This window comes from Malaclemys terrapin, chromosome 6 (genome assembly GCF_027887155.1).
Source record: "Malaclemys terrapin pileata isolate rMalTer1 chromosome 6, rMalTer1.hap1, whole genome shotgun sequence".
Lineage (NCBI taxonomy): Eukaryota > Metazoa > Chordata > Testudines > Emydidae > Malaclemys > Malaclemys terrapin.
In genome coordinates, this window is record NC_071510.1 from 39,106,226 (window position 1) to 39,133,946 (window position 27,721).

Sequence of the window (27,721 nt, forward strand, 5' to 3'; positions counted from 1 at the left end):
ACACTGGCATGGACATGACGTCCTGGGCCACTTGGAGGGCTTTGGGTGTGGAAGGCATCCGGACACCCAGAAAGGTCTGTTCCAAAGAGGCCGGGCTACTCCGCTCTAAGTGAGTCTGAGGCCTGGGGCCCGATGGGGATCGAGGACTGCCCGACATGGGCAGTTGCAAGGAGGGAGTCTTGGTCCTCTCGGCATGTCCCGTGGACGGGAGCGGTGCTGAATGGTCGAAGGCACCAGCTGATCACCTGATACCGACACCGTGGTGCCCAGTACTGGCTCAGCGCGGTGTGCTAGGGTCAGGGTCAGCGCCAGCGCCAACTCCATCAGAATGGTTCAGAGCATAATGTCTCTTTCCCTTTTGGTCCAGGGCTTAAACGATTTGCAAATTTTGCACCTTTCGCTGATGTGGGTCTCTCCCAAAGAGCGCAAGCAGTCTGTGTGCGAGTCGCTCCTTGGCACAGAACGCCGACAAGAACCACACGACTTAAATTCCGGGCTCAGGGCATGCCCCAGCCCAGGCTCACTGACTAACTAAACCAGCTGACTAACTACAGGTACTAAACGAACGAACAGTTCTGGGAACGAGATAGAGCAAAGCTGGAGCAGAGCAGTTCCGACGCACCTTCACTGGCGGCAAGAAGGAACTGAGGGTGGAGGGAGCGCGCAGCTCCCCTTAAACCGCGCGAGGCAGGTGCCACTCCAGCGGCCGCGGGGGGTGCTCTCCCCCTACGGGTACTGCTAGGGGAAAAACTTCTGGCACCGGTGCACATGGCGAGCACGCACACCTACTGTGGAATACACATGAGCAATCACTGGAAGAAGAAGTTAACAAACACCAATTTTAGTGCAAAGGCAATATTTAGTTGCATATCATTATGTTTCAATAGTTACCAACTAAGAAGAATCAATCTTTTTTTAGGAAAATAACTAAAAAGTACAAATGTAAAATGATTAAAACTGATTATTTAAATCAAGGTTTCCTGATTGCTGATTTAAATCATGATTAAAATTGGTGATTTAGATTGCTTTCATTTAAGTCAATCCACCCTGCTCACCATTTTTTAAAAGAACAAATAGCAAATAATGAATACAGTACATAGAAATCTTTCAGGATTCACGAACATTTTCCAATGGTATGAATACATGGCAGCTATCCAAAAACTCTCAAACATATTACACCACAAAACATAGCTAAATTAACTTTTTTATTAATAAATATTATTATGAATCATGGAGGAGGACTGGTTACTATCTGACAAACTCTATCATATAGGTATTTATAATAGGGTTAAATGTAAATGGAGTAGCAGCTCAGGAAATCAGTAAGGTCAAAATACTCAAAATCGGATGCATAAAGCTAGCAACCTAAACTAAACTGGCCTGATTTTCAGGAGGTGCTCATCAATCACAGTTCCCAAATTAAGTAAATGAAAGTGCTGCAGGTGCTTGGCACGTCTAGAAAAAAAAAATCAGGCCAAATTAATTAGGTCCCTAACTTTATGTATCTAGGTCTGTATATGTTGGCCTAAAGATTTTTAGTGTAAGAAAACCATGGCTGTGTCTATTCCAATGGTGCTTTTACAGTAGTGTACCAACTGTGATCATGGAAAGTGAACTAAGTAGTACCTAACTCCACATAGCCATATTTAATTTCCTTTTAGGGAGGAGAGGCACAAAGAACAGAGCAGGGAAAATGAGGGGCAAAAATACCTTCATTAAAATCTCTTCTAATAACATGCTACTTCTACTACACAAAAATGAACATATTCTGATTGCTTCATGTTCCATTTTCAGCTTTATTAAACACATGGAAAGTCTAAATATTTTAACCGAGAATCCAAAATACATACCTTCTCTTTGATTTTTATATCCAAATTCTTCCACTGCTTTTCAACTTCTTGGATTTGCTGTGTCATTGGAGACTTTGCTTGTTGTAGTTTTTTTAATTCTTCCTTTGCATGGTCACGGTTTTGTTTCACCTCCTCATGCTGTTGGCGAACGTTTTCATATTCCTTGCAAGAGTTTCAAGCAAAACAATGAAAGCCTTTTACCTTCTGTGTTTAACTGGATACACATATTATGCCCCCGCAGTGCTCATGTTTAATTCAACAAGAATCATGCAAGAAGTCTGTTTTACAGTGATGGAGTTCCAGTAATGGTTCAATTAACTTGCTAGGTATCGATCAGCTTGACCCTGAGATACAATGACCCACCTATTTCCTGCTGATCAAAAGCGTGCAATGGCATTTGAATAATTTTGCTTTAAAAATAGGAGTGTAAACATCCAATTATTTTGTGAATATCTTGGCGTGTGTGTGTGTGTCCTGGACAATACTGAACTTGGGGAGTTTGTCCTGGTTTTGGTATAGCCCACCAGTTGACAACATCAACCCACCATTCCACTGCAACTCCCAACACCAGGATGAACTTGGAAACTCTACTGGTATCTACAGGACCCTGAAATGTGAGTTCAAGAGCACAAGAGTCTGAGGTACTCCAAACTCTGGGGCATGCGAAAAACAGAAATGCTCATATTAGGATTTCAGACTATTATCTATTGTTTTTGCTTTATGTGTTGCTGCCTTTTCCCACCTGGATATTAATTGTTCTACTTGTGAACAGAGAACATTTTTGTATTGCTGCCCAAGTTACTTTGAAACATTCTTTGTCAACCCCTTCCAAAATGGTCAGTCTCAGAAGAGCAACTTAATCCCCAGGTGACACTGACAGATAAACAGTAACTGGAGAGCAAACTGTAGTTCAAGATTATTGCAGGGACAGATTCAAAGTCTTGGGATGCATCTCACAATGCCACTTCCTTGCTGGAAATATCTAGAAAGCCTTGGCCTATGGACAATGCAGCATCAAATGTCGAGACCCGAAGGGTATATAAAGGAGCCATGGGCCTGCCCTGCCCCTCAGTTTCTTTCACTATTTCGAAGTCCACTAGGAAGGCTCAGAAATAGTTGGGAACGAGGACTGGTCATGTCAATTAATCTACACAAGCTAGCACCTCCAAGTTATTCAGTTATAGGTGAATAACTATTGCTTTTTCAAATATTTTCTTAAGAGATCTATTCTCTGTGAATCTGATTAGCAAAGATTCTTGTAAAGGTGGGTAGGAGGACCTAACTAAACAAACAAACAAACAAACATTATTTTACCAAGTTGAGTGTGAGAGCTTAAGATAAATCTAGAATGACATATATATGTATGAACAAAGACCAAGTCACAGCTCTACAGATGCCAAGTATGGGGATGTTTCTAAGAGAAACTGTGGAGATTACAAATAAGCAATGGAATGTACGTTATAACTTTTGGGAATCATAACCCTCACAAGATCGTAACACTTTGTATCTATATATACACTCTCTACGTAGGTAATTTTAAACTATAAAGAATCGGTAGGACTACTTGATGGGTTTATTTCCACTAAAGGTAGTAGCAAAATGCTCTATTTACACCTAGGCTATGTAGTAAAGCTTTCCCCAGTAATTAATGTAATTTTGGGAGGGAAAGAGGAGGAAAGTCAAACAGGTGGTTAATAAAGGGATATCAGAGTAGATCCATAGATTTCAAGACCGGGAGGGGCCATTATGATCATCTAGTCTGATCTCCTGCATAACAAAGGTCATAGTAATACCTGTACTGCACCCAATAATGTGTGGTTTACCTAAACCATGTCTTTTCTAAAAGACATCCAAGCTTTCCCCTCTTTCCCCCCAACAGCATTGCAGTGAGAACTCATATTCAGTTAGTTATGAATAATGACTGCCAGGTCATTTTCAAAGTCACTGACTTCCAACATAGTCCAGCAATCTGTAAGTATCTAAACTACCTTAGATAATAATTTGGACTATGTACAAAATCACCAGAGTATCTTCATAGAGAAACTTGATAAAATGAAATAATAGTCAAATAAACCAAGTTCAGCCTGATACTTGAGAGGGTTTTTTGTGTCAAAAGAATCAAATATCATCAGAATAGTAGCAGATGTTGGGTTAATCTGGTTTTGGGCTGCCCGAACAGGGAACCTCTTACATTTTGCAGCACGTTTGTCTAGTAGAGTGCTTACAAATCTGCATCAGTATCAGCTGCACCTCCAAAACATACTAATGATTCTGTCCTGTTAAGATTTCAAAATCCAAAAAGGTAGTTGCAAGGATTTTAGTCCAGGTGTAGCATGCTGTCATTTTCTGTGAAAGAAGAGTGGGAATTGGTGAAGAGGATTGGAGAAGATGGAAGAAGAGGATGGAAGCTCCAGGTTAGCCCCCAATTGGACTTATTGGTACTGGATATACCAGAAGCACTTTTTCTCCATCCTCTCCAATTTTCCGTTATTCTCGGGATCAGCGGTATTGGAGTTAAGGCATAAAGAAAAGAAAGGATGAGAGGGGAAATAATGTCTCTCTTTCGAAGACAGTGTGTGGCATCCTCTTTCATTACCAATAGATCTATTTGTGGGATTTTCCCCATCTGAGAAACAAGGAACAAAGCACTTTTTACTTTCAAGACCATTTGTGCTAGACGGTGAAATTTCTGCTGAGATTGTAGACTAATGTACTCTATATGCCTCACAGGCCAACAGTGTTAAGGACATGATTTTTGAATGCACTACCTCCTCAAGGAATAGCTTTATTACAAAAAGCAGATCTGGCTCCACCCTGGTAGATCATACAGTTCATCTTCATGCTACTGCCTGCTAAATATTTGTATTACTTGATCCCCTATTTGACGGATAACAGACTTGAGAGCCAACGAAACCACTTGTCCCAGTACAATGGTATGTAACCTGGCATCTGCCAAGTTACAGAATTTTAATTGTGACTTAATTAAGTGAGCACTCCAACCCATGGTAGAGACACCTATTGCCATTACTATACTGGGATTCAGTGGTTGGAAAGGTTCGCGTCTTCTCTGTTCAAATCCACTATGCAAGTGAGTTCAGTGTTCTAGCAGGTAGGGGTCAGGCTGACTGCTTCTTGTCCACCTTCAGACCCAAATGTTCAGGATGGCAAAAATGTGGTCAATGCTTTCTACAAAGCTCTCGGGAAAATTTAAGTGTGCAGGTGTGTCTCAGCTGTGTGAATCTACAAAGACATTACTCAAAGAACCATTTGTTTCCAAATGTAAAAATCAATTCAGAAATGTGTGTTATGACAAACATTAATTAGTTTTCCCCTTAGTCTCTATTGATTAGCCTTCAAAGTTCTGTCCCAATAACAGTGATGTCAATGCTCTTTCCTGATTAACTGTGCACAGCCTGTAGCTGTCCTGTTTAAACAGATACTTTTTACTCCTTAACCGAGTAATCCCCTACCACTACAGGAGAAATTCACTTCATCCACAGAAAAGAAAAGGCCGAAGTTCATTCTCCACTGCCAGGTTGGAAAGCTATAGCCCATGTCCCCCAATAGCTGTCCTTTCATAGCATTTGTACTGTGGGTTGGTGCACCTGAGTCACATAACTATGAATCCTGTTGCCCTTCCTCAAGTCTACTCATCAATGGCTGGCATGGAGGCTTCTTCCTTAATGTACAGGGGGCTTCTCTGTGGTTGCTACACCTGCAACTCCCCTCATGCAGCGCCACTACACAGCTAACCTACCGTAGAGGGCCAGGCTTTCTGCACCCTCTGTGAATTTCAGTCAGTGTGAATGAGATCCAAACATTTGCCACATATACTTCATTAATTTAAGCCCATGAAGGAAACTTTAATCAATGGCATGAAAGCAGAGTAAATATAATAATGACATAATGCCTCAAAATACTAAACAACCCCAGCTTAATTGATGGCTTTGATTCTCCAATTCTGAGTCAGTTTTGAAATATCACATTTTGTAATTCAAAATAATTCAGACTCTTGTGGACATAAGAAGATGGTTATTAAAGCAAGCCAAAATGATTTACCTTTAACCGAGCAAGTCTCTTATTTATTTTGATTTCTTTAAAGCACTTATCTCCAGCTCTAGGCGCTTGTATGACAAAACATTTTGTGAAACTCATTGCAAGGCTTACTTCTGAAGCAACAAAAAGACCCATCATTCATTATGCTGTAGGGCACAAGGTGATCAGCTGCTTGGAAATACTACCAACCCATAATACAGTACTGAACGATTGATCTAGCGGAGGGAGTCACTCTGCCTTCCTTTTAAAGCATGAAGTACAAGCCATTGCTAGAAGCAATAGGTGCAACTAGGCAAAAGCTAAGTGAGGCCAGGGGTAGAACATAATGTTTCAGGACAATTTTATACTCTCTGTAATGTTGGTAGTGCTTGGGCTATTCTGGGTTGGAAAAAAAATTATTTCACTGCATAGGAACTCTCTCTTTTTAAAAAGATGGCGGGTTTATAATAGTTTTTCAGAAAAATTGGGGAAAAAAAAAAAAAAAAAAAAAAAACTTACCACCCACGGTCTTTTTCTCTCAAGCATCTCTATTAAATCTAGATGACGCTTGCGTTCATAATATCTCTCCACATCTTGTTTATACCGTTCATTTCTTTGCTTCATTTTCTCCAAGAAATTAGTTTTTTCTTGCAATGAATTCTGTCAGAAAATATATTTTACACTATTTATTTTGCTCTACTAAAATAACTAAATACAAAGGGGTATGCAGAAATTATGAAAAGTATGTCAACGAGAAGAAATTAAGGATTAGAACAGTAGCTTTAGAACAGTAGCTTTTTGTGTTTTAATTGCAACTGAATTTCATTTTTCAAAAAAGGGAGAGTCAAACCACTAGTTATAGCCATCAGTACTGGAAGATGCAGGACAACTTTTCCCACATAATGGTGTCATGGAAACTCAAGTTTGATATAGGTAATGAGATGCAAGGCGGGTGAGCCAATATCTTTTATTGGACCAAGTTCTGTTGGTGAAAGAGAGACGCTTTCGAGACTACAAACTCAAAAGCATGTCTCTTTCACCACCAGAACCTGGTTAAATAGAAGATATTACCTCGTCCACTTTGTTTCTCTAATATCCCGGGATCAACGTGGCTACAACAATGCAAATAACAACAGGTAGCAAGAGTAATTCAAACACAACCTAATCTTTAAAAAACAAACATTTTCTGATCAAACATAATATTCTCTACTGGTCAACAGGAGAGGGGGGAAACTATTTTTCATTACTGCATTATACATTTTGTTCTTTCTTGAATTAATTCTTTACTGAACAAAATATCTCTACTTTCACTAATTAGAAGAGATATTTTATAACTATTAGTTTTGCACCTCTTTATAATTCCTTTATCTCTCTTGCTTAGTTAGATTAACAGGTTATCACAGAGACTATAAAGATATTATATGGCAAACAAAGTGACAATTAATTATTAGCTTGGTATCTCCATAGTACAGGGGTCGGCAACGTTTGGCACGCAGCTCAGCAGGATAAGCACCCTGGCGGGCTGGGCCAGTTTATTTACCTGCTGACGCGGCAGGTTCGGCCAATCGCGGCCCCCACTCGCCGCGGTTCGCCGTCCCGGGCCAATGGGGGCGGTGAGAAGCGGCGCAGGCAAGGGATGTGCTGGCCGTGGCTTCCCTCCGCCTCCATTGGCCCAGGATGGCGAACCTCGCCAGTGGGGGCCGCGATCGGCTGAACCTGCCGCGTCAGCAGCTAAATAAATGGCCCAGCCCGCTAGGATGCTTACCCTGGCGAGCCGCGTGCCAAACGCTGCCGACCCCTGCCGTAGTACCTAGTCAATGTCACTGTTTGTCATATAATATTCTACCCCTTAAGTTAGGAGCTGTGTGCATGCCCCCGTTCAGCCCCATTTCCCTAACCATTATTATTCTTTATAACTGGAAAATAAATTATGTTAACATACTAAACTTTATTCAGAGGACAGGCAGAGATGAGATAGAGTACTGTTAATTGTTAAGCATTAATGGGTGTAATTAATTAGTTGTTTGATCTACAGACAATGGCATAAGTGATTGAAGCTGTGGCTGTACTAATGAGATGGCAGAGGCTTCATGTGCGCCCATTTTTTCCCTTTCAGTTTTCAGATTTCCCCCAAATCAATAATGTTCTGGACACTTATGCCTAGAACATTCCCAGAAATTTTGGACGTGATTGGATGTGGCGTTCAAACATTAATTGTATTACATACAGAAGACAAATGCCACTGAATTGAGTTTAAGGCCTTTGCAAGCTTGGCCAGTTAACTCTACATTGACACTCTCTTCCCTGGCCAGAAGCCCAACTTTTAAATAGGAATTCTTCCTTATTATGTCATTGTACAAGTGAGCATAAAGTCAGAAAAACAATTACTCCTGTAAAAGCATCACGTTGTACAAAACTACCTGACATCTACTTATTACTGATCATAGTTAAAAACAAAAAGAAACTGGAAAGTCTATGAAAATCCCTCCTACCACTGTCCCTCTATTATGTAGGTACTTACCTCAAGTTCTCTCTCTCTCTCTCTGAAGTTTTTTAGTTCACAGTGGAATTGGTACATTTCTGGTGGGCCAACTGATTTCTCTGTAGCTTCAAGAAGCTCAGTCTTGGACAGTTTTGCAAATTCCCCAACTTTGTCCTGCAAAGCAGAAACCAAAAACCAATGTCGTCACAGGTCTGTTATAATATTGCAAAAAAGTAATATTTTATTGCAATATATTGGCCTATCTCAAGCTAATATGCACGTACAACATAGAATTACATGTCAGACAGCTTTGGAAGTTAGTCAATAAATTATTATTAAATGTGCAGTTATGTATTACAGCCAGCCCTGTAACTCTGTTATAGTTAGCATATGATCTATTCAAAGTTCTCCTGGCTGAAAAATCTAATTGTTATCAAATTTTGTCCATGGCTTTCTGGGTATCACTTTGAACACTTCTCCAAACAAAAATAAAAACACCCTGGAAAACCTAAGTGCTCAAAATTTCACTCTGCCACATTCACAGAATTTGTTCTAAGGTCGTTTTCCTACACTGAAAAACTGATTTTAAAAAAAGATTAGCTACTGCATTAATAAACATAGTTTAAACACCACCTGATTAAAATATGTCAGCCAGCATGTTTTAAAATGACATTTTTACCCCTAGTCTAGAGAGCGTCTAATTAAATTTGTCTGTTCTCAAGTTCAGACATGCTAGGAGGCTACCTACCTACATGATGGAGCTCTCTGCTACTTTTCTTTTCCCAAACATACCCAGGTTCCTCTTGGCTTTGTTCTGAGAATGTATCATATATTTAAAGATACTTAATACTTTAGATTATTTTTCATCCATAGACTCAAGGCACTTTCCAAACTAGGGCAAATATCATGACCCCCAATTCAATGAGATACGGGGGGAAAAGTAATTTGCCCAAGATCACATAACAAGCCTAGTGCAGGCCTCCAGCCTCCTAAACTTGATCCCTATCCATTGGACCATGCCATCTCCAACACATGCTCCCTTATAATGGAAGATTAACTAATTTGACAAAATTAGTGAGCCTTAAAACATTATGCATGCCATACACACCCGCACACACACACACAAATATTAAAAATAATTTAGGACTCAATGGTTAAAATTGGGTTTTTTTGTTTGTTTGTTTTTTAACCCTTTTTGGCCTTCCAAAGAGCTACCTCCAGTCCCTCTACTAAAACGTCACAATCCCCTTCTCCCTCCCTCCCCCTCCCCCCAAAAAGCAGTACTCAATTTGTATCTGTTATTGTCTCTCCTACCTGAGGAAGAAACTGGCACAGATTGCCCACTTGGATATTTAAGGCTGCAATCTGCTCCTCTACTATTTTCAGGGTTGAAGGCTTTTTATTGACAAACCACACTGATGCATTGTTTGCTACATGAATCTCACGTTTGATAACGAGATTTTTAGGAGTCTTAAACCTGATTAATAGAAAAAAGAGATGTTAAGTGTTTACACTTTTAGCAACTTTGGAAATATACATGAAGGGTACGTCCAGAGTACTCGCCGAATCAGCGGGTAGTAATCGATCTATCAGGGATCGATATATTGCGTCTCATCTAGACACGATATATCGATCCCCAAACGCGCTCCCGTCGACTCCGGAACTCCACCAGAGCGAGCAGCGGAGTCAACGGGGGAGTCGCAGCCGTGAGGACCCGAGGTAAGTCAAAATAAGATACGTCGACTTCAGCTACACTATTCCCGTAGCTGAAGTTGCGTATCGGACTTCAACCCCCCAACCCCCCCCCACCCCAGTGTAGACCAGCCCACAGACTGCACTGGTAACACATCTTGTTGCTTTAAGTAAAAAAGCTCCAAAATTTCTGATGGTAATGACTATCACTAGCAAGGGAATAATAGGTTTCAAATGTTAATACAAAATTACTGGATACTAGAGATATTCAAATTCAGGAATGTAATAGGAACTTCTGCGTATTATCTAACGGTACAAGGTGACGAGTTCATCCTACAAGCCATTACTCACAAAAATACTCCTTGCTCACATGACTAGACCCATTAGTTCCTGAAAAATCTTCACTCAACTGAAGCCAATGAGATTATTCATGTGAGTATACTAATGTGAATATATCAGTATAATTGTTTCAAAAACATGTGTGAACAGTAGCAATATTTAACAAGTTCTAAAGTAACTGTAGTAAATAGATTTTTAAAAAACACACATAGCTATAGTTTAAAACATCTGAAATGTCTCTGTTACTGCATAGTACAGATTTAGATGTGTATGTATATTCCATTTATATTGTACTCATTCCTGAGGAAAACAATCTTGTAGTACTAAACTAACAAGTATTACTTTTTTATTTTCTGTTTAAAACACTAAAAGTACAGTATACCAGATACCTCACAAATAAATATGCAAACAAGATCCCTGTACTGAAATGCTTACCATCTAATTAGCAAAACATGGGGGATGAGATGTATCAGCAAGCAAATAAGCAGTGAAGTCAGCATTTGATCTTGAAATTGCCATTAATTTGGTTTAGTTTATTTTTCTAGTGTCTCTTCAGTTAACACTTCTTTAAAAGGAGAGAATTAGGTTTATAAGGTCTTTTGGAAGAAGTTTATTTTAAGCAGGGACTTAAAGGAACAGAGCTTGAAAGAAAAGGTGGGGTTCCAAGCATGAGGGGCTGCATGGAAAGCAGCACTAAGATGTGAGTGGGATAAGGATGTGAATACCTTTATCGTGAAGCCTATGCCTTCCTTATAAATGTCTACCATGTCATTAATGATATTCCATTACAGTCACAGTCAAGAATGCTTCACCACTATATACATGATGATCCTGATATTAGTTATGATTATAGAGTCAAATTCACCCAAGCTGGCACAGAGGGGTACACATTTCAAGTTCTAAAGGGCATTAGGTGTCCCATCAGTAAGTAGTCCCACATTTGGTCACTTCCTCATTCTAATCCTTCATCTGAAAACTTCCCTATTAATTAAACAAACTATTGAATTAGATTTGGACTTCTGCAGCTAACACAGCTAATGGTCTCCATAGACCATTAGACCCTCTCCATACTTCAAGTGAGATATGATTGGGTTACTTAATTTATCTCTTTTGACCTGCCTTACTACTTCCCAGAGAACAGTGTGACCTGGAGACCCATTGCAGCACCAACTGCCCCAGACTGTCTCACTTTGGCCCTTTTCACAAGACTGAATGCCCAATGATCTAGCTTTATATTTGGGAGCCAAATCCCATCTTATCTTGATCACTGTATTGACAGGGCTCATGAAAGATCTGTCCTCTGTCCCACTTCTTATCAAAACAGCATCTTTAATATATGCTGAGATTCACAAAAGGTTATATGCTGTTAATGTGTAACACAGGTAGTATCTTTATTAGGTTGATCTTTTCTATGAGAGAGTAGAAAATTCAAAAAAGATTTAGGGCTAGATTTTTAGATGTGCTCAGCACCCACAACTGGGATCAGGATTTCGAAAGAGTGTGGCTCCCAATTAGGCATCTAAATGAATTGGCCAGGTTTCCTAACAGGCTTAGCCCTGGGTGTTGTCAAATTTTCAGAAAAGTTCCTCCATGGGTGGTGAGCATTTGAGAACTCGGTCAGCCACTTCATTTGGGTGCTAAATGGGAACTAAACAAGTTTTGAAAATTTGAGCCTGGAAAAGCATTAGGGGGATCTCTTTAAGGCTTGTAGGCATCCTTTGACTTTGGCAGTATAGTCAATGTGTGTCCAAGATCACCCCCTCATTACGTGTTTGGAAAATCCTCTCCCCTCCATTAAGTAAAAGGTTATCCTTGGCCTCAAAGGTGGTCTAAGTAACCCATTTTTGCAGAATTTAAGTTATTTTGAAGATCTAGCCATTGAAGCTGATCATTGCCCTAGTTAACCTTCAAAAAGCTATCTTCACAAGTCCCCAAACAGCATTAGTATTCTGCTGCTGCTTACAACCTTGCTGAACAGAATGACCAAATTTGTTAATGGTTCAGAAATTACTATTAAGATTCCTGGAGGAGAGTAATGAAATTGTCAAGAATCACTTTTACTCTGCTACTTGGGAGCACTAAGAGCAAGCACCCTAGCTATTTGGGATAAGGGTAGGGTGGAAGAGAGGACTCAAAGAAAGTGAAGAGCTAGTCTGCACTCCCCGCACTATGCCCTCACAACAGCCTGGAAGCTCTGGGTGAAGGAAGATAATTCCTTCTCCCTTGCAGCCTACAAGGGGAGATACAGCATGGAGAAAAATGAAGGAATTCCAACTGATCAGAAACTCCTAGCCACAGACAGATGTGAAAGGTGGAGTTCCACCATCTTTGATTTTTCCTACACTTTTGTTAAATCAAGAACATTACAGAAATGTATGACTTTCACAGAGCAAACTGGATATCATCTACATAAGATACTATTCTGGACTCCAGTGATCCTATTCATCCTTTCTCTGATATTTCACTTTGTGCTCTAATTGTGGTATGCCATTAGCCTGTCCCTTTCTCTCCCGATTCATAAAATAGCATTTTACTCTAATCGGTAGCAATTCTACAAAAAAGGCCATTTTTTTTGCGGGGGTGTGGGGGGGAATTAAATACACCCACCCTACACACACCTATATCATTTGGAAGCTTATTTTACATATGTTTAGATGAGGTATAATGTGGAGCTGCCAAGTAGTGCTGTAGGTCTACAGGTGAGATGAAACAGTGGTTCCCAGAATGAGGGGAAAAAAGTGGCCAATTTTTTTTTTGCACAGTTCCAGAAACACTGCCACATGACTATGACTACAGTTTTAGTTTAAGTTAATTTCAACACCTTGATGTGGTGTTTACTGATCAAAGGTACCAAACGAGAGTGTACAGAGATTTTTATTGGTTTTGCATGGGCAAGTATTTTTTTCCCCCCAAATGAAGCTGTTTAGATATGGCTGAAATCAACATTCTGCAATATAACATGAAATGTTTTCACACTGCATATTCTTAATTGTCAAAATACATATCACAAGTAATAACAATATTTTCTATACTTTCAATTAAAATTTGCCGACCATATCAATTTCACGCTGACGATTGCATGCCCATAGTTTGTACCAGAGAGTGGGAACATATAAACGTACATGAATTCCTAATGTAATGCTTCTCTATTGTAAGTTTTACTACGTACAATGTAGCATCTAGTCTGCCCGATGGAAGATTTTAATTTGTAATTGCCTTTGCATGTACCACTAGCCTTTGAAATATTCTATAAACTAGCTTTTTAATTCAGTGACAGTTATACACAGGTCAGTATTACTGTTAGATGACAATACACAGCTTCATACAAGGGTTCAGTCAAAGTGCTCACTAAACAAAAATGGTAATTTTGATACTAATATTTAGAACTAATTCTGTATACTTGTACAAAATGAAAAATGGTGGCAATGTTAACAATTTACTTTGGGAATTTTATCTCTATAGGAAAGTTACAGTATATGAAGACATGGAAGTACAAGTCCCTTTAAGCTTCCATCAAAGATGATGTGCCACCAATGCTCTGTCACAGGGGCTGTTTTCAGAAATATGCAAGCAAGTTGAATTTGGCATGTCAGAGTTGTACTGAACCAAGGAAAGAAAAACAGACTGAATCTGATCAGAGACCATCACATTCATCTGCTTCTATTGCCACCACAGCAAGCACATCCTGCAGCGATTGGTCCTGTTGCATTGTTTGCTTGAGAAAAACCACGCAAGAAAGACAAGAGAGCAACAAATCTAATGGAGGCAGCATTTCAAAGAGGAGAAGATGACATGTTCTGCAGAATATCTGTGGAAGACTTAATTGCTAAGGATGCAGTTGAAGAGATAGACAATGATCTTATGTGCCAGAAGGCTCTTCTCTTGTCCAAGCTCCTAAAAAGATATTAAGCTCTGCTTTCATCAGATGTAGAAACTGCAAGCTATTCCAGTAGCACATTACAGACAAAATCAGAAAAACACTATGGTTCTGCAATTTCATTCCATGCACAGCATGGACAAGGAAAGTCTACCATTGCTCTGTGGAGAACAGTAACATTAGCTGATACTATTCAAGCTGCTAGTAATCTGAAGCAGGAACATCCCCAAAATCTTTGGTGAGTGAGCCTGATGAACTGCTTTCAAACGTACAAGTGGTTTTGCATAATGCTGCTTCAATCCTTTGGTCTGAAATAGCCGAAATGAAAGCCTCAGAATATTATCTAAAGCCAGGTGATTGTCATTTATCGAGGTCAGCTACTTTTGTGCCCCATTTGGTACAGGAGTTTGTCCTTCGGTTGATAAAGAGGTATTTAATTCAGCCAGCAATGAATATCATCCTTCAGAAGATATTCAAAGGTGCTTCTCAATTGCAGAGTGCATATATTTAACAGTTCCACAATTATCACACCATGAATTTGGGTCGTCCAATTAATTGACATACTACAGCTTCATAACTGATGCAGAATCCATGATGAGCTGAGGTGGTCCATCACTAGTGCTCCAAAAACTCCAGGAGAAAAACTCCAGGAGGTGTGTTTATTCCAAATGGAGTTGTACCACTTGATGCCGCTGTAATTCTCATCCATTAAGGAGATGATAATATAGGGCAGGGGTGGCCAAACTGTGGCTCCGGAGTCACATGCGGCTCTTCAGAAGTTAATATGCGGGTCCTTCTATAGGCACCGACTCCTGGGCTGGAGCTACAGGTGCCAACTTTCCAATGTGCTGGGGGGTGCTCACTGCTCAACTGCCCTTGCTCTTCCTCCCTCCCTCCCCACGAGCCTCCTGCATGCCACAAAACAGCTGTTCGGGAGGTGCGGGGAGGGAGGGGGAGGCGCTGGCAAGGCTGCTGGGTAGCGGGAGCTGCTGACGTATTACTGTGGCTCTTTGGCAATGTACATTGGTAAATTCTGGCTCCTTCTCAGGCTCAGGTTGGCCACCCCTGATATAGGGTATGTCTACACTGCAGAAAAACACCCTTGGCTGGCCCAGGTCAGTTGATTTGGGCTCACAGGGCTCAGGCTGCAGTGTTATAAAATTGCATTGTAGACATTTGGGCTTGGACTGGAGTCTGGGCTCTGAGACCCTATGACAAGGGAGGGTCTCAGAGCCCAGGCTCCAGCCCAAGCATCCATAAAGTTGCAGTATAGTCCTCCAATCCGAGCCCAAGCACCCACAAGCCCAAGTCAGCTGACCCAGGCCAGCTGCAAGTGTTTTATCGCAGTGTAGATATACCCATAGACAAAAATGTAGAGACCACTGATGGAAAGAAGGCCTTCTACTCAATGGCTAGAGTGGTATTTCAAGAACAGTCTGCAGATATTTCTTGTGATGCTGGACTACCATTGAACCATGGGAAAGAAAAGACACTTACTTTCTCCAGGCAATCAAAATTTCTTATGCTATCTGAAGCATTTGAAAAACCTAGAACACCTCCAGAACAGACTACGCATGAAAAAATATTTGAGAAAAACTCATTACCTACAAATGAACACTGGCTGAGATCTCTCCTCTCGTCTTTTAAGACTACTACCTTGTGATGTCCTACCAATACCAAATGACAATGATATTGTTAGAGAGACAAGGTGGGTGAGGTAATATCTTTTATTGAAGCAACTTCTGTTGGTGAGAGAGAGAAACCTTCGAGCTTACACAGAGCTCTTCTTCAGGTCTGGGAAACTAAATTAACTAACTAATCGTCCCTTGAAATATGCGTTAACTACTTATGTTTAACAATCTGTTCAAATCTTGCATTTAGCAGTGACACTTGGAGTTAGTTTCCCAGGCCTGAAGAAGAGCTCTGTGTAAGCTCAAAAGTTTGTCTTTCTCATCAACAGAAGTTGGTCCAATAAAAGATACTACCTCACTCACCTTGTCTCTCTAATATCCTGGGACCAACATGGCTACAACACCACCACATATAACAATGGGTGATACTGTTCACATTCAAGTGATTGTATTTTGGACTGGTTTCAACCACAAGCTTGCACCAAAGAGTTAGTGCATATGCACATGGCAGGTGCATATGCACTAACTCTAGCTCCAAAGAGCAAAATATGCCACATTTATAGGCAAGCAGCAGATATGATTGATTTGGTTGACTTAACGTACTACTGTGGATGCCAAACCAGCTGCCATGGCCACAGTCTATACTAAAATACTGAAATGTAAAGAAATGTCAGCAGCTCTAGGACAACAGCATGCTGTTCAGATCAGGGATTCAGACCATCTATGTTGTTGCTCAGCAAGTGAAATGGACCTTCCCAAATGAACTTGGTACCAATGTGATTCACTTGGGTGGTTTTCACAACCTGTGCTGCTGTATTGCATGTACTGGGAAATTTTGAGGAGACTCAGGATTGCTAGACCTTGTTGATTCTGATGTACATGTAGCTTGCACTGCAGATCAAATGCTTGCTGGCAAGCAATTCAGCCATGCTCTATGTGGCTTGACTCTAGCATCTGAGGCCTAGAGCATGCTATACAAATGTATTATTAGATTTTGTTTTACCATTTAGATAGTTATTGTAAGGCTGTGAGGTCAAAGAAATCCAATTTTATGTCCTGAAATACAGTCATTAAACTAACAGAAAAGAATGCAAATATTTCGCAGTGGTCATTTTAACACGTTGATGGTGTCACTGTTTACCCCATTTCTATGGTAACAGAAATGCCATACCTCACCTTAAAGCAGACACAAGCTTTCAGATAATGTATGACTTCAAGTTAAGCATGTAGACAAGTGTTTGCAGCAGAAGTTAACATTTTTATTACAAACTATTTCTTAGTGACAAAATCTTACTTCCAAAACAAAGTGTATAAGTATAGTTTCATTGTTAAGTGATTAAAAATAAATACATATTGGCCAAGTTTTTCAAAAACAGGATGTTAAAGTTACTCTCCTAAATGTTTAGGCACCATATTTCGGGTGGTATTTTCAAAGGCATGAAAAGTAACTTTGGAGCACTATTCCCAATGACTTCAAACCCTGATGAAGGAGTATAGCATACTCAAAGCTCTTCAGCCTTTTTAACTTGTGAAAGTTCAATGTATCAGATGGCAGAGCTGGTTTCAATTATCATACAGGGGCTCTTTGTATCAAATTTTGCATTTGATTGAATTGTTCCCCCAGTAAGGATGTTACTGAGACCCTACACTTGTCATTTTTAGCACAAATTTTTGTAATGTGAGATTTCTCAGTAAAAGAAGTCTATGTAAAAAACTTGCTTTAGGAAGGGCGGTACTATCTGTCCCTGAGATTTTATTACATTTAAACCATTTGACAGGCTATTTTTATCACATATAGCATCTATGTACCTTGTTCAAATAGACATAACTATGCTGAGAATAAACTAAGTGAGGTTTATTCTTCCAAGAAGATTAACTTATCCCATCAGTAATGCACAGGGTTTGCAGTCTACTTTGTGACTAACCACAAATGTCTCGAGTCCACTTCCACCGTATATACGCGTGTCCCGATCGTGCCACTTTCCTCTGCCTTTCTTTACCTTCTTGTACTAAGATCTACCTTGATTAGTTTTGATATGGTGCTATTATTCCTTGTTCTTTTCTTACCACTTTCTGCCTCTATTTACAATATTTTGTATCATCAGAAGCTGGGGATCTATCATATTCAGTTTCTTTCTCTTCCACTTGTCTACGTATTCCTTGAATAGCCTCCTGGATTTTGCTAATTCACTCTTCCTGTACCACCCACATTGTGATAGGCCTCTCTCTGAGACAGTATTCTCTGCATGACAGCAAAATTCTCATTCTCTGACGTGTGTTTGGAGAGACTTCTGTTTACACCTTAGAACAAGGTTGGCTAGCTCCATTCCACAAGAATACGTAATGCCCATCTCTGTTATAAAACCACAATATCTTGTCTTTAAACTGTATGTTACAACATGTAAATCTTCAAACACACCAGAATAGGAAACTAAGATATACAAAGAAGAAAATCTCAAAAGATCTACTGGGGTGAAGTAGATTTTTTTAAGTCCCACCTTTTCCTATTATTGTCCATTCATCTAAGGTGTTGTCTGGTATTGTATTGTCCAGGTGAAAGACTGTAGCACCATCTTTAACAAACAAAACACACACCTACACTACCCCACACCTCCTTTCTGGTAATGCAGTCCTTGCTATCTTCCTTTTTTACTTCCTTTTCTTCCTTAATTACTCATAGAATCTTGTTATTAGGATGATGGTTGTACTTTGTTTCCATGCTCAGGAGAAAAAAAAGACAGATTCCCTTTCATTAGCCATGATTTTCCCCCATTATAGTTTCTCTCCTTTGATTTAAAAAGGAGAGCAACAGAACCCCATCTTGAGCTGAGGAAGCAATCATTCCATATTTCTTCTTTCTTTCTCCAATTCTGCAACCAGATTCCCACTCATCATCAAGCCATGCAGCTGTTGGCAGGTCAGTTATTCCTTGTCCTAGAACCAACTTCTCTACCAAGGTTCACTGTTTCCTCAAGATCTAGGATAACCTCCTTCAGTTTTCTCCTCACAGGTAATCAGCCGTCACCTTGGCATCTCTTTCCTACCCAATCAATATTTTTACTAGTTTATCAGCTTCTAATATCACCTCCTGTGCTTGGTTTCAAAGAAGTCTCTTCAGAATGGGTCAGTCTTTGTTCAACCGCCCCATCCAGGTTTAAGGCCAACTGTTTGGTCCCTTTAGGTCTACAGGAAATGTTATGCTACCTTTTATTACTTTACCCTGCCTCTCCTCCCTCCCTATTCTTCTGTCTGTTGTCTTTTCTGTTTGTTTGATGCAGTCTAAGTTCTTTGGAGCAAGAACCCAACAAGTACTATGCAAAGATATGTTGCAATGTAAGGTTGGAGAAAGGTTCCTGAAGAGTTTTAATGTTATTTTTATTAAATACAGAACAATTTGGATACAATTACATGTTATATTAATGGTTATAAGTGTTTACATAAAACAGTATTTGCATCACAACATTAAATACACTAAAATCTAACATGATTAAGTCAAGGCACTTGCTTTCTATATATGACTTTTCTTTCCTTTTCTGCATGCCGGGAGCCTCCCTTAAAGATTAGGCAAGCTGCAGCAGAAAATGACAAATTGTTAGCTAGCTAATGGATCATTTCTTACAAACCAGTTATCTGACACTTTAAAATGTATTACACTAAGCTTGTGCTTCAATAAAGTACTCTTTACACACCACAAATCACCAGTGCCTCAATAGATGCTGTCTACAACACTTTTTACAAACCTGTTTATTAAAACAAAAGCACAAGATAAAGTCAGCAAAAATGGTTTCAGTACTTACAGTTCAATTTCAACCAAGCCTTTTGAGCAACCTCGCTTTACATACAGGCCTACCTGCAGAGCAAAAGTTACAGGAACCATTATTCTAAAATATTAAATACAAAAGGTATCTATTAAACATATATTTAAAAATCAGACTTAAAAGACAATTTAGATTAAATGACTGATTTGGAATAGGTATGCCAATAACTAGTACCAATTTACAATGCTGCCATGCATACAATTCCCTCATATGTAGTTACAATAAAGATTATGCCTGGGCAATAACTAGAGAAATCCTTGTTACGAGGAAATTAGAATTTTATACAAAACTTCTGCCTCCCTCCCTCTCTAAAGCTTCAGTTTCTTCTACAGAGGAAAGAGAGAATATGGCTCTTTTTTGTCTAAAAAGAGCTCTACAACAGTTTTTTGTACTTCACGATTTGCTCCAAGACCGATGCCCTATATTAGACTGGCCCTTGAATCAAGTTACACAGAAGAAGGAATTTTAGACAGTCACATTTTGCCTACTGCTAGAAAATACAAATGAATGTGATTAAGATATGAGTACGCTAATTTAGCTCCAAGCCCATCTATTTTTACAAAAAATTGAACCCTTTGGGCATGGGGAGGAAAAAGTCATTAAGAAGTCTGGAACAGTTAAAGGGATTCAGCCAATTCCTGACAGCTATATAATCCATCCATTATCACTAAACCAACTTTAAATATACCCTCTTAAATTTTCAAAAACACATATAAAAAGGTCAAACCAACAAATAAGTAGATTAGAAAATCCTACTGCCTATTCAAAAGCTCCACTTTCAATATACCATAAATACACTACACTTTCATAAAGGAGAAGTGTATTATTAAAGAAAAAAATGAAATTTTATTCACCTCTAACCAAAGTTCTTAAAGATGGACTCTACATATTCATATTCATGGAATACGCTGACAGTGCAGCTCTGATGGTGGAACCTTCTTGTAGCAGTGCTCATTGGAGCATTTTACTATCAGGGCTGCAATGTCACTGCAATATATGAACAGGATGTGCTGAGCCCATCCAAAGAAATACATTTAGTGATTCTCTACACATAGAGTTGTTCCCAATTAACCCCATATGTTGACATTCTTACTCCGGAATAAGAGTTATTTGTTCCTGCTTAGCTGAACATGTATCTAAAATGCATTAAGATAAACAGGTACAAGGCACTCTTATTCTGGACTAAGAGTGTTCATATTGCCAATAATGCTGTCAATAACACATTTCAACACTCTATAAGGCTCTTACCCAAAAGTATTATGTACCCCCAAATCATCTAATTTGCTCTCTAACACAAAGCCATTTGATAGCAATTATCAACTGATAAGTACCTCAGACTTTCACAGATTCCATGCATTTTGGAAGCTCTGATGAAAAAGACTTAAAAGTGATTAAAGTAATAAAGTGAAACACTGAAAATGTAGAAATTAACACTATTCCTACATGCTTCAATTTCTCCAAGTAGGCTGTGTTAGCTGGAAAATTTAAAGCGGTCCCAACATGAATCAAGTGCTTCCAGACCGAACACAAAAGCTCAGTCAGGTTAATAAGCAGAAGACCAACATTACTGCTGCAGAGCTCTTTGTAGAGCTACAGCAGAGCTGGACAATTCAGAGAGGTTTTGTTTCTGCAGCAGATTGACCTGCTGAGGTATTATTATCCACCTGGAGTTTACAAAGCACCAGGCTATTCCTACTGGAGTGGGCCCTAAATTATTAAGTTAAATGTCTAGATCTCAAAAATTTGCACTCACCTTGTCTGCACGCCCTATGAAAGAAGGTTTTCCTGCCAATCCCAGACAAATGGCACAAACAATGCTTGACTTTCCTGTTCCATTAGCTCCTACTATCATGTTCAAATGGGGTCCTGGAGACACTTCACAATTATCATATGTTCTGAAAGAAACCATCATTTTAGGCTAATAGACAGTGATATAGACCAGAAAAATCAATCACAGTTTCATGCAAAACAAGCATATTTGCCTCAGCGCCATTCTGACATTGTTTTAAATATGATAAAGCAATACTTCTAAGATTGAAGTATTTTCTAAACATTGTTTTCTAGAAAAGCTCAACACATGGCAAAAAACCCTAATCCCATATCATTTAACAGTGTAATGAAAATATACCAGCTGCAGCACGTCTATCCTTTACCGTGACGACTGCGGAGAATGAAAAGCTGAGAGTAAAATCCTGGCTCCACTGAATCAACTGCATAGCCCCCCTTAACATCAATGGAGCCAAGATTTCACCCTTAATATTTTACCCATCTGTCAAAACAGCAACCAAAAAATGTTAGTCTTTTATGGAAAATGGACAAGTTGAATTTTGCAAGGCTGATTTAAACACTTTTTGTTCAGTTGATTGTTTCTACGTCCGTCAGATTTGACTCAGGTAGGCAGAGGGCTGTCTCCTGTAGTTGCAGATCTTAGAAGGCATAACCTGTACCAAAGGCCTGTGTGATACCACAGCAAGCCAGATCTAAGATCTGCAGCATAGTTCCCAGCTTCTGTCAGTAGACTGAAATTTCCAGTCCAATCTGAAATTTCTGTGATAAATTCATTTAGTTACAAAATCTGAGAATTTTAATTAAAACTAATATTAAAGAGCTCTTTGGGGTGGAGACAATGGTTTTGTTATATGTTTGTACAGTGCCTAGCACAGTGAAGTCATGATCTATTACTTAGTTCCTAAGTGCTAATGCACTACAAATAATTAATACAATTAATACATCAGTACTGTACCTCCTGTGCATTTATTTTTACATTAAACTCAGTATCTTCTACTGTCCATTCCTTTTAAATTTTCCAATTGCCAAAGAGATTTTACTGACAACACTTAGCCGCACTGTAGAAGAGCTCAGGGATATAAGTAATGGCTTGTCTTCATGTATAGTGGTACAGCTGTGCCACTGTACCACTTCACTGCAGAGGCTACTATGGGCACGTCTTCACTACCCATCGGATCGGCCGGTAACAATCGATCTATTGGGGATTGACTTATCGCATCTAGTGAAGATGCGATAAAAATCGATCCCCGATGGCTCTGCCATCAACTCCGGAAATCCACCGCGGCAAGAGGCAGAAGCGGAGTCGACGGCAGCGCGGCAGCAGTCGACTCACCGCCGTTCTCACAGCCAGGTAAGTCGACCTGAAATACGCAACTTCAGTTATGCTATTCATGTAGCTGAAGTTGCATATCTTAGGTCGACCCCCCCCCCCCCGTTAGTGTAGACCTAGCCTATGTCATCGGGAGAGCTTCTCCTGTTGGTGTAGTTTGTCCACCTCCCTGAGGGGCAGCAGCAGCTATGTCGGTGAGAGAAGCCCTCCTGTCAACACAGTACTGTCTACCCAGGGGTTAGCTGCAACAGTTATACTGATAGGGGTCTGTAAAGTAGATCTCCTGTAAAGGGTTTGGCTGCTGGGGATTGTGACATCTGAAGAGGAGTGGGAGACAGGCTGTGGGGCAGACAAATAACCTAAATGTTTCTTCTTTAAAAGATCAGCAGTTGAATACTTCATGCTGAGGCTTAAACTGCCATACTTTAGGTGTCAGTGTTAATCTATTGTGATACATAAGGCAGTCCACACCTCCAAAAGCAGTTGTTTCCCAATCTGCCTGTAGAGTCAGGAAGACATCAGTGCTGACTTTACCTTTACCTTTTTAAGGTTTCTGGCCCCAGCCGTAACGCTAGAACAGATTTTTCTGGAGGTGTGGAACACGAAAGGCCTGGGAAGGCCACCGCGGAAGCTAGCCAGTACACGGCGTTTGTGAATGCCCAAGCCGCTTGTGAATGACGGCCAGGTGCTGTCCAACACTGAAGGTACAGCCATGACACACACGCTGCCCGTCTTACAAGGCGGCCGACACCCGGCCACTCTAGTCTCGTGAAGCCGCTAGTGCGAGGAACTAGGCCGGCCCCAGTAGCCAGAGCCCAGCAGTTAGAGCACCGGGGGGAGGCAGAAGCCGCACCGGCCCCACTGGCAGAGCAGCGGCACCGGCCAGCGAGCTCTGCCCACACGTCTGGGGCCCCCGCGTTCCCACACTGGAGCCGGGCTCCCTCCCACTATCGCACGTGACAGCAGGGGTGGCGCCGCCAGCGCCCAGGGCCCCATTTGCGACCCAGCCCCAGGCCGGGCCGAGGGGAGCCTGGCGTGATCCCCTGACTCCCGGAGCTGGGCCCTTAGCTGAGTGCCAAATACCCCCGTCCTCGCCGCCCAGCGGGCGGCGAGCAGGGACTCGCGGTGCGGCCGTAGCCCCCCAGCACGAGCCACCGCCCCCCCTCGCCCCAGCAGCAGGGGGCGCCGCACTCACAGGAAATTCTCCATAGTGACCCTGACTATAGAGCCCTCCACGAAGGGCGACTGCGGCTGCTCCCGGCCGCTTCCCTCTGGCCCGGCAGCCCCGGTGCCTCGCTTACTCCACCCGGCACCGCTGCCGCTAGTGGCGGCCCCGAGTTTCCGTTTGCCCGGGGCCGCCATCTTTGCGCCACCCTGAAGCACCGCCCACCACCTGAAACTTTTGTCGCGCGCCCTTAAGCTGAAAACGAGCCCGACACGCGCGCCCTGTTCCCATTGGTAGACAGAGTGGGACGGAAGGGGAGAGGCATAGTCCGTTGGCTAATGGAACACCGGGCGTCACGTGAAACCTCACTGGTTGAAAGAGAGGTGGGGCCAAGTCGTTACTTTCAGTTCAGTATAAAGGGTCCGAACGCGCGAGACTGATGGGAGGAGCTTTCCCACAAGCCAGCTAGGGCACGTGGTGCATTTGTGACGTTGGCTGTTGCGGGCTTTCTGATAGGGCTTCTCTTTTAGAGTTTTATATGGTGATTGGGGGGGGGGGGTTTGGTAATAGCGTCCCAACTTGAACCCTTGTCTTTGCGTAGATGACGCGCCTTATTTGCATACAACGGAATCACAGAGGGTTGTCCCCCATCTTACAAGAAAACTGCCTGCGCCTCGCAGCCTGCTGTGCAGCCATCAAAGACTACATTGCCCAACACGCAGCGCGGCAAGCGGGCAGCGCCGTTCCTTGTGACTGGCTGAGCATTGCATGCTGGGAGACGTAGTTCTCTTGAGCCCCCTGCCCCGTCCCTACTCTGAGGGTTGCTGCTCTCTGGTTTGGGGTGGGAGGAGGTCTCTGTTTTCCCTGGCGGGACTGTTTGCCCTATGCGCTAAGCAGGCTCAGCCTTTCGGGCTGGGGAAGGAGGGGAATTGCTCACCCCACCAGCTGCCTTCACCCAGGGGCATAGGGCAACCCTAAAACTGCCTAGACCGGTCTCTGACACTGGGTTTCTGCATTAAAGTGGTGACAGCAGTCCTCCCTGCTGTGCAAGTGCCAGGACAGGCCCGAGCAGACTGCTGCACTACTTGTCCTATGCTGCTGAGGTGGTGGAGGTGGTCAGTTATGGTCACGGCGCTGACACCTGTGGACAATTTTATAAGTGTTGTATAAAAATGCTAGATTTCTAAATACTATGATGGGTGAACTGGAGTGTCTGGTACTATTAGGTGAGAATATTGATGTAAATGAAATCACAGAAACGTAGTGGACGTCTGATAATCCATGGGACACTAATACCACAGTATAAAATATATAGGAATGACAGAGTAGATTGCACCCTTGGGGAAGTGGCACTATACATGAAAGAAAGAAGAGAGTCAAATATAGTAAAAACAACAAGGAGGCTGGTGGCACCTTAAAGACTAAGAGATTTATTTGGGCATAAGCTTTCGTGGGTAAAAACCTCACTTCTGCAGATGCATAGAGTGAGTTACAGATGCAGGCATTATATACTGACACATGGAGAGCAGGGAGTTACTTCGCAAGTGGAGAACCAGTGTTGAGAGGGCCAATTCAATCAGGGTGGATGTAGTCCCCTCTCAATAATAGATGAGGAGGTGTCAATTCCAGGAGAGGAAAAGCTGCTTCTGTAATGAGCCAGCCACTCCCAGTCCCTATTCAAGCCCAGATTAATGGTGTTGAATTTGCAAATGAATTTTAGTTCTGCTGTTTCTCTTTGAAGTCTGTTTCTGAAGTTTTTTGTTCAGACTTCAAAGAGAAACAGCAGAACTAAAATTCATTTGCAAATTCAACACCATTAATCTGGGCTTGAATAGAGACTGGGAGTGGCTGGCTCATTACAGAAGCAGCTTTTCCTCTCCTGGAATTGACACCTCCTCATCTATTATTGAGAGGGGACTACATCCACCCTGATTGAATTGGCCCGGTCAACACTGGTTCTCCACTTGCGAAGTAACTCCCTGCTCTCCATGTGTCAGTATATAATGCCTGCATCTGTAACTCACTCTATGCATCTGCAGAAGTGAGGTTTTTACCAACGAAAGCTTATGCCCAAATAAATCTCTTAGTCTTTAAGGTGCCACCAGACTCCTTGTTGTTTTTGTAGATACAGACTAACATGGCTACCCCCTGATACTCAAATATAGTAAAAATCTTAAATGAGTTAAACTGTATGCTAGAATCTCTATGGATATAAATTCCATACTTGAATAAGAGTATAGCAGTAGGAATATACTACCGACCATCTGACCAAGATGGTGATTATAACATGCTCTGGGAGATTAGAGAGGCTATAAGAATAGAAAACAGTAATAATGGGGGATTTTAACTATCCCCATATTGACTAGGCACATGTCACCTCAGGACAGGATGCTGAAATACAGTTTCTAGACACCATAAATGACTGCTTCTTGGAGCAGCTAGTCCTGGAACCCACAAGGGGAGAGGCAATACTTGACTTAGTCCTATTAATTTCATTAAAGCAGTCCTATCATACCATGTGCCAGCAAGAGGATCTTCAGGAGGGAAGGTGATTTTATATTCCGAGGAGCAAGGGGCAGGAGAGAAGCTAGGAGCAGGGCTCAGATGATTTAGGGTTAGTCAGATGAAGAGTTCCTGGCATGGGGACAGGTTAGCAGCTGGTCTCTTAGTATTGTTTGCTGACACCGAAGCTCTTACATTTTTAATATGGATCAAAGTGCCATTTTTAATTCACTCCTCTATCCCCTCCCTGATATTTGAAATTGGGAAGAGTAAAAACTATTGCTGTTACAAAAAAATTTATTAAGATGATTTCAAACTGAGGGTGGTGTTATTGTCTTTTCCACAAGATGGCAGCATAATCTAGCAATTCTTCCACAGAGAAAGAATTTTAAAGGCATAGGGGATATATAGTAATTAATAAACAACTCCTTCAGGAATATGCATGTTTTAGCTATTTGCAATCAACTAGGGAGCAGGGGCAGAGATAACCAGCTTCCATTTTGAAGGCTGATTGTATGGAAAATTAGTCATAGGGATTGTTCCTAAAAGTCATTGGTTATTCAACATCCTTTCCCCTCCTTTTGAGGAGGACCCTCAACAGATTCATGTTAGGGGTGGGTGGGTATTCCACCATCACTATTGGAACTGGCAGGACTTCCACCAATGGCATTAGGGTTTCCGCAACTTCCTTTCCTTACAGCTGAGCTGACACTCTCAGCTGCCAATGTAGCTTCCAGCCATAAAGAGTGGAGCAACTAGATTAAGGAGTTACATGGAAGTAAAGCTGGAGTAAGAATGATGAACCAAGCCCTTATGTTAAACCAAGATTAATCTAATACTGGGCCAGAATCTGGTCTCATTTATACTAGTGTAAACCCAAAATAACTGTATTACATTTGATATAAACTGTATAACTGATAAGAATTTGTCCCTCTTAAGTAATAAAAATATGCAAAAAGATGAGGTAATAGAATATACACATACAAACAGCAAAATAAAGAAGACAATATTACAAACAACCAAGGAACAATGAAAAGGTCTGTCCTGCTCTCAGGATACAATACAATTTGTTTCCAGAACAACCAAATATAAACCATTGAATGTTTGGGATCCTGTAGTTGCTTTTGAAGGCTCTGTTTACATAGGTATACTAGTCCACAGAACTGGGCTCATAGCAGTTGCATGAGGATTTATTTTTAAGGCTTCTGAAGA

The 27,721-nt window shown here is 41.2% G+C and overlaps 1 protein-coding gene across 1 annotated transcript in view; it reads right to left on the reverse strand.

The window, feature by feature from the left end:
* Positions 1-24,215, reverse strand: part of SMC5 (structural maintenance of chromosomes 5) — an 84,785-nt gene extending 60,570 nt beyond the window's left edge. The window contains exons 1-7 of the mRNA XM_054032815.1: positions 24,038-24,215; positions 21,478-21,619; positions 19,704-19,756; positions 9,682-9,844; positions 8,407-8,541; positions 6,405-6,545; positions 1,851-2,012 (exon numbers count right to left, since the gene is read on the reverse strand). Coding sequence (XP_053888790.1) covers positions 1,851-2,012; positions 6,405-6,545; positions 8,407-8,541; positions 9,682-9,844; positions 19,704-19,756; positions 21,478-21,619; positions 24,038-24,204 — 963 coding nt within the window. The 5' untranslated portion in view covers positions 24,205-24,215. The remainder of the gene's footprint in view (positions 1-1,850; positions 2,013-6,404; positions 6,546-8,406; positions 8,542-9,681; positions 9,845-19,703; positions 19,757-21,477; positions 21,620-24,037) is intronic.
* Between the last annotated feature and the right edge of the window lie 3,506 nt (positions 24,216-27,721).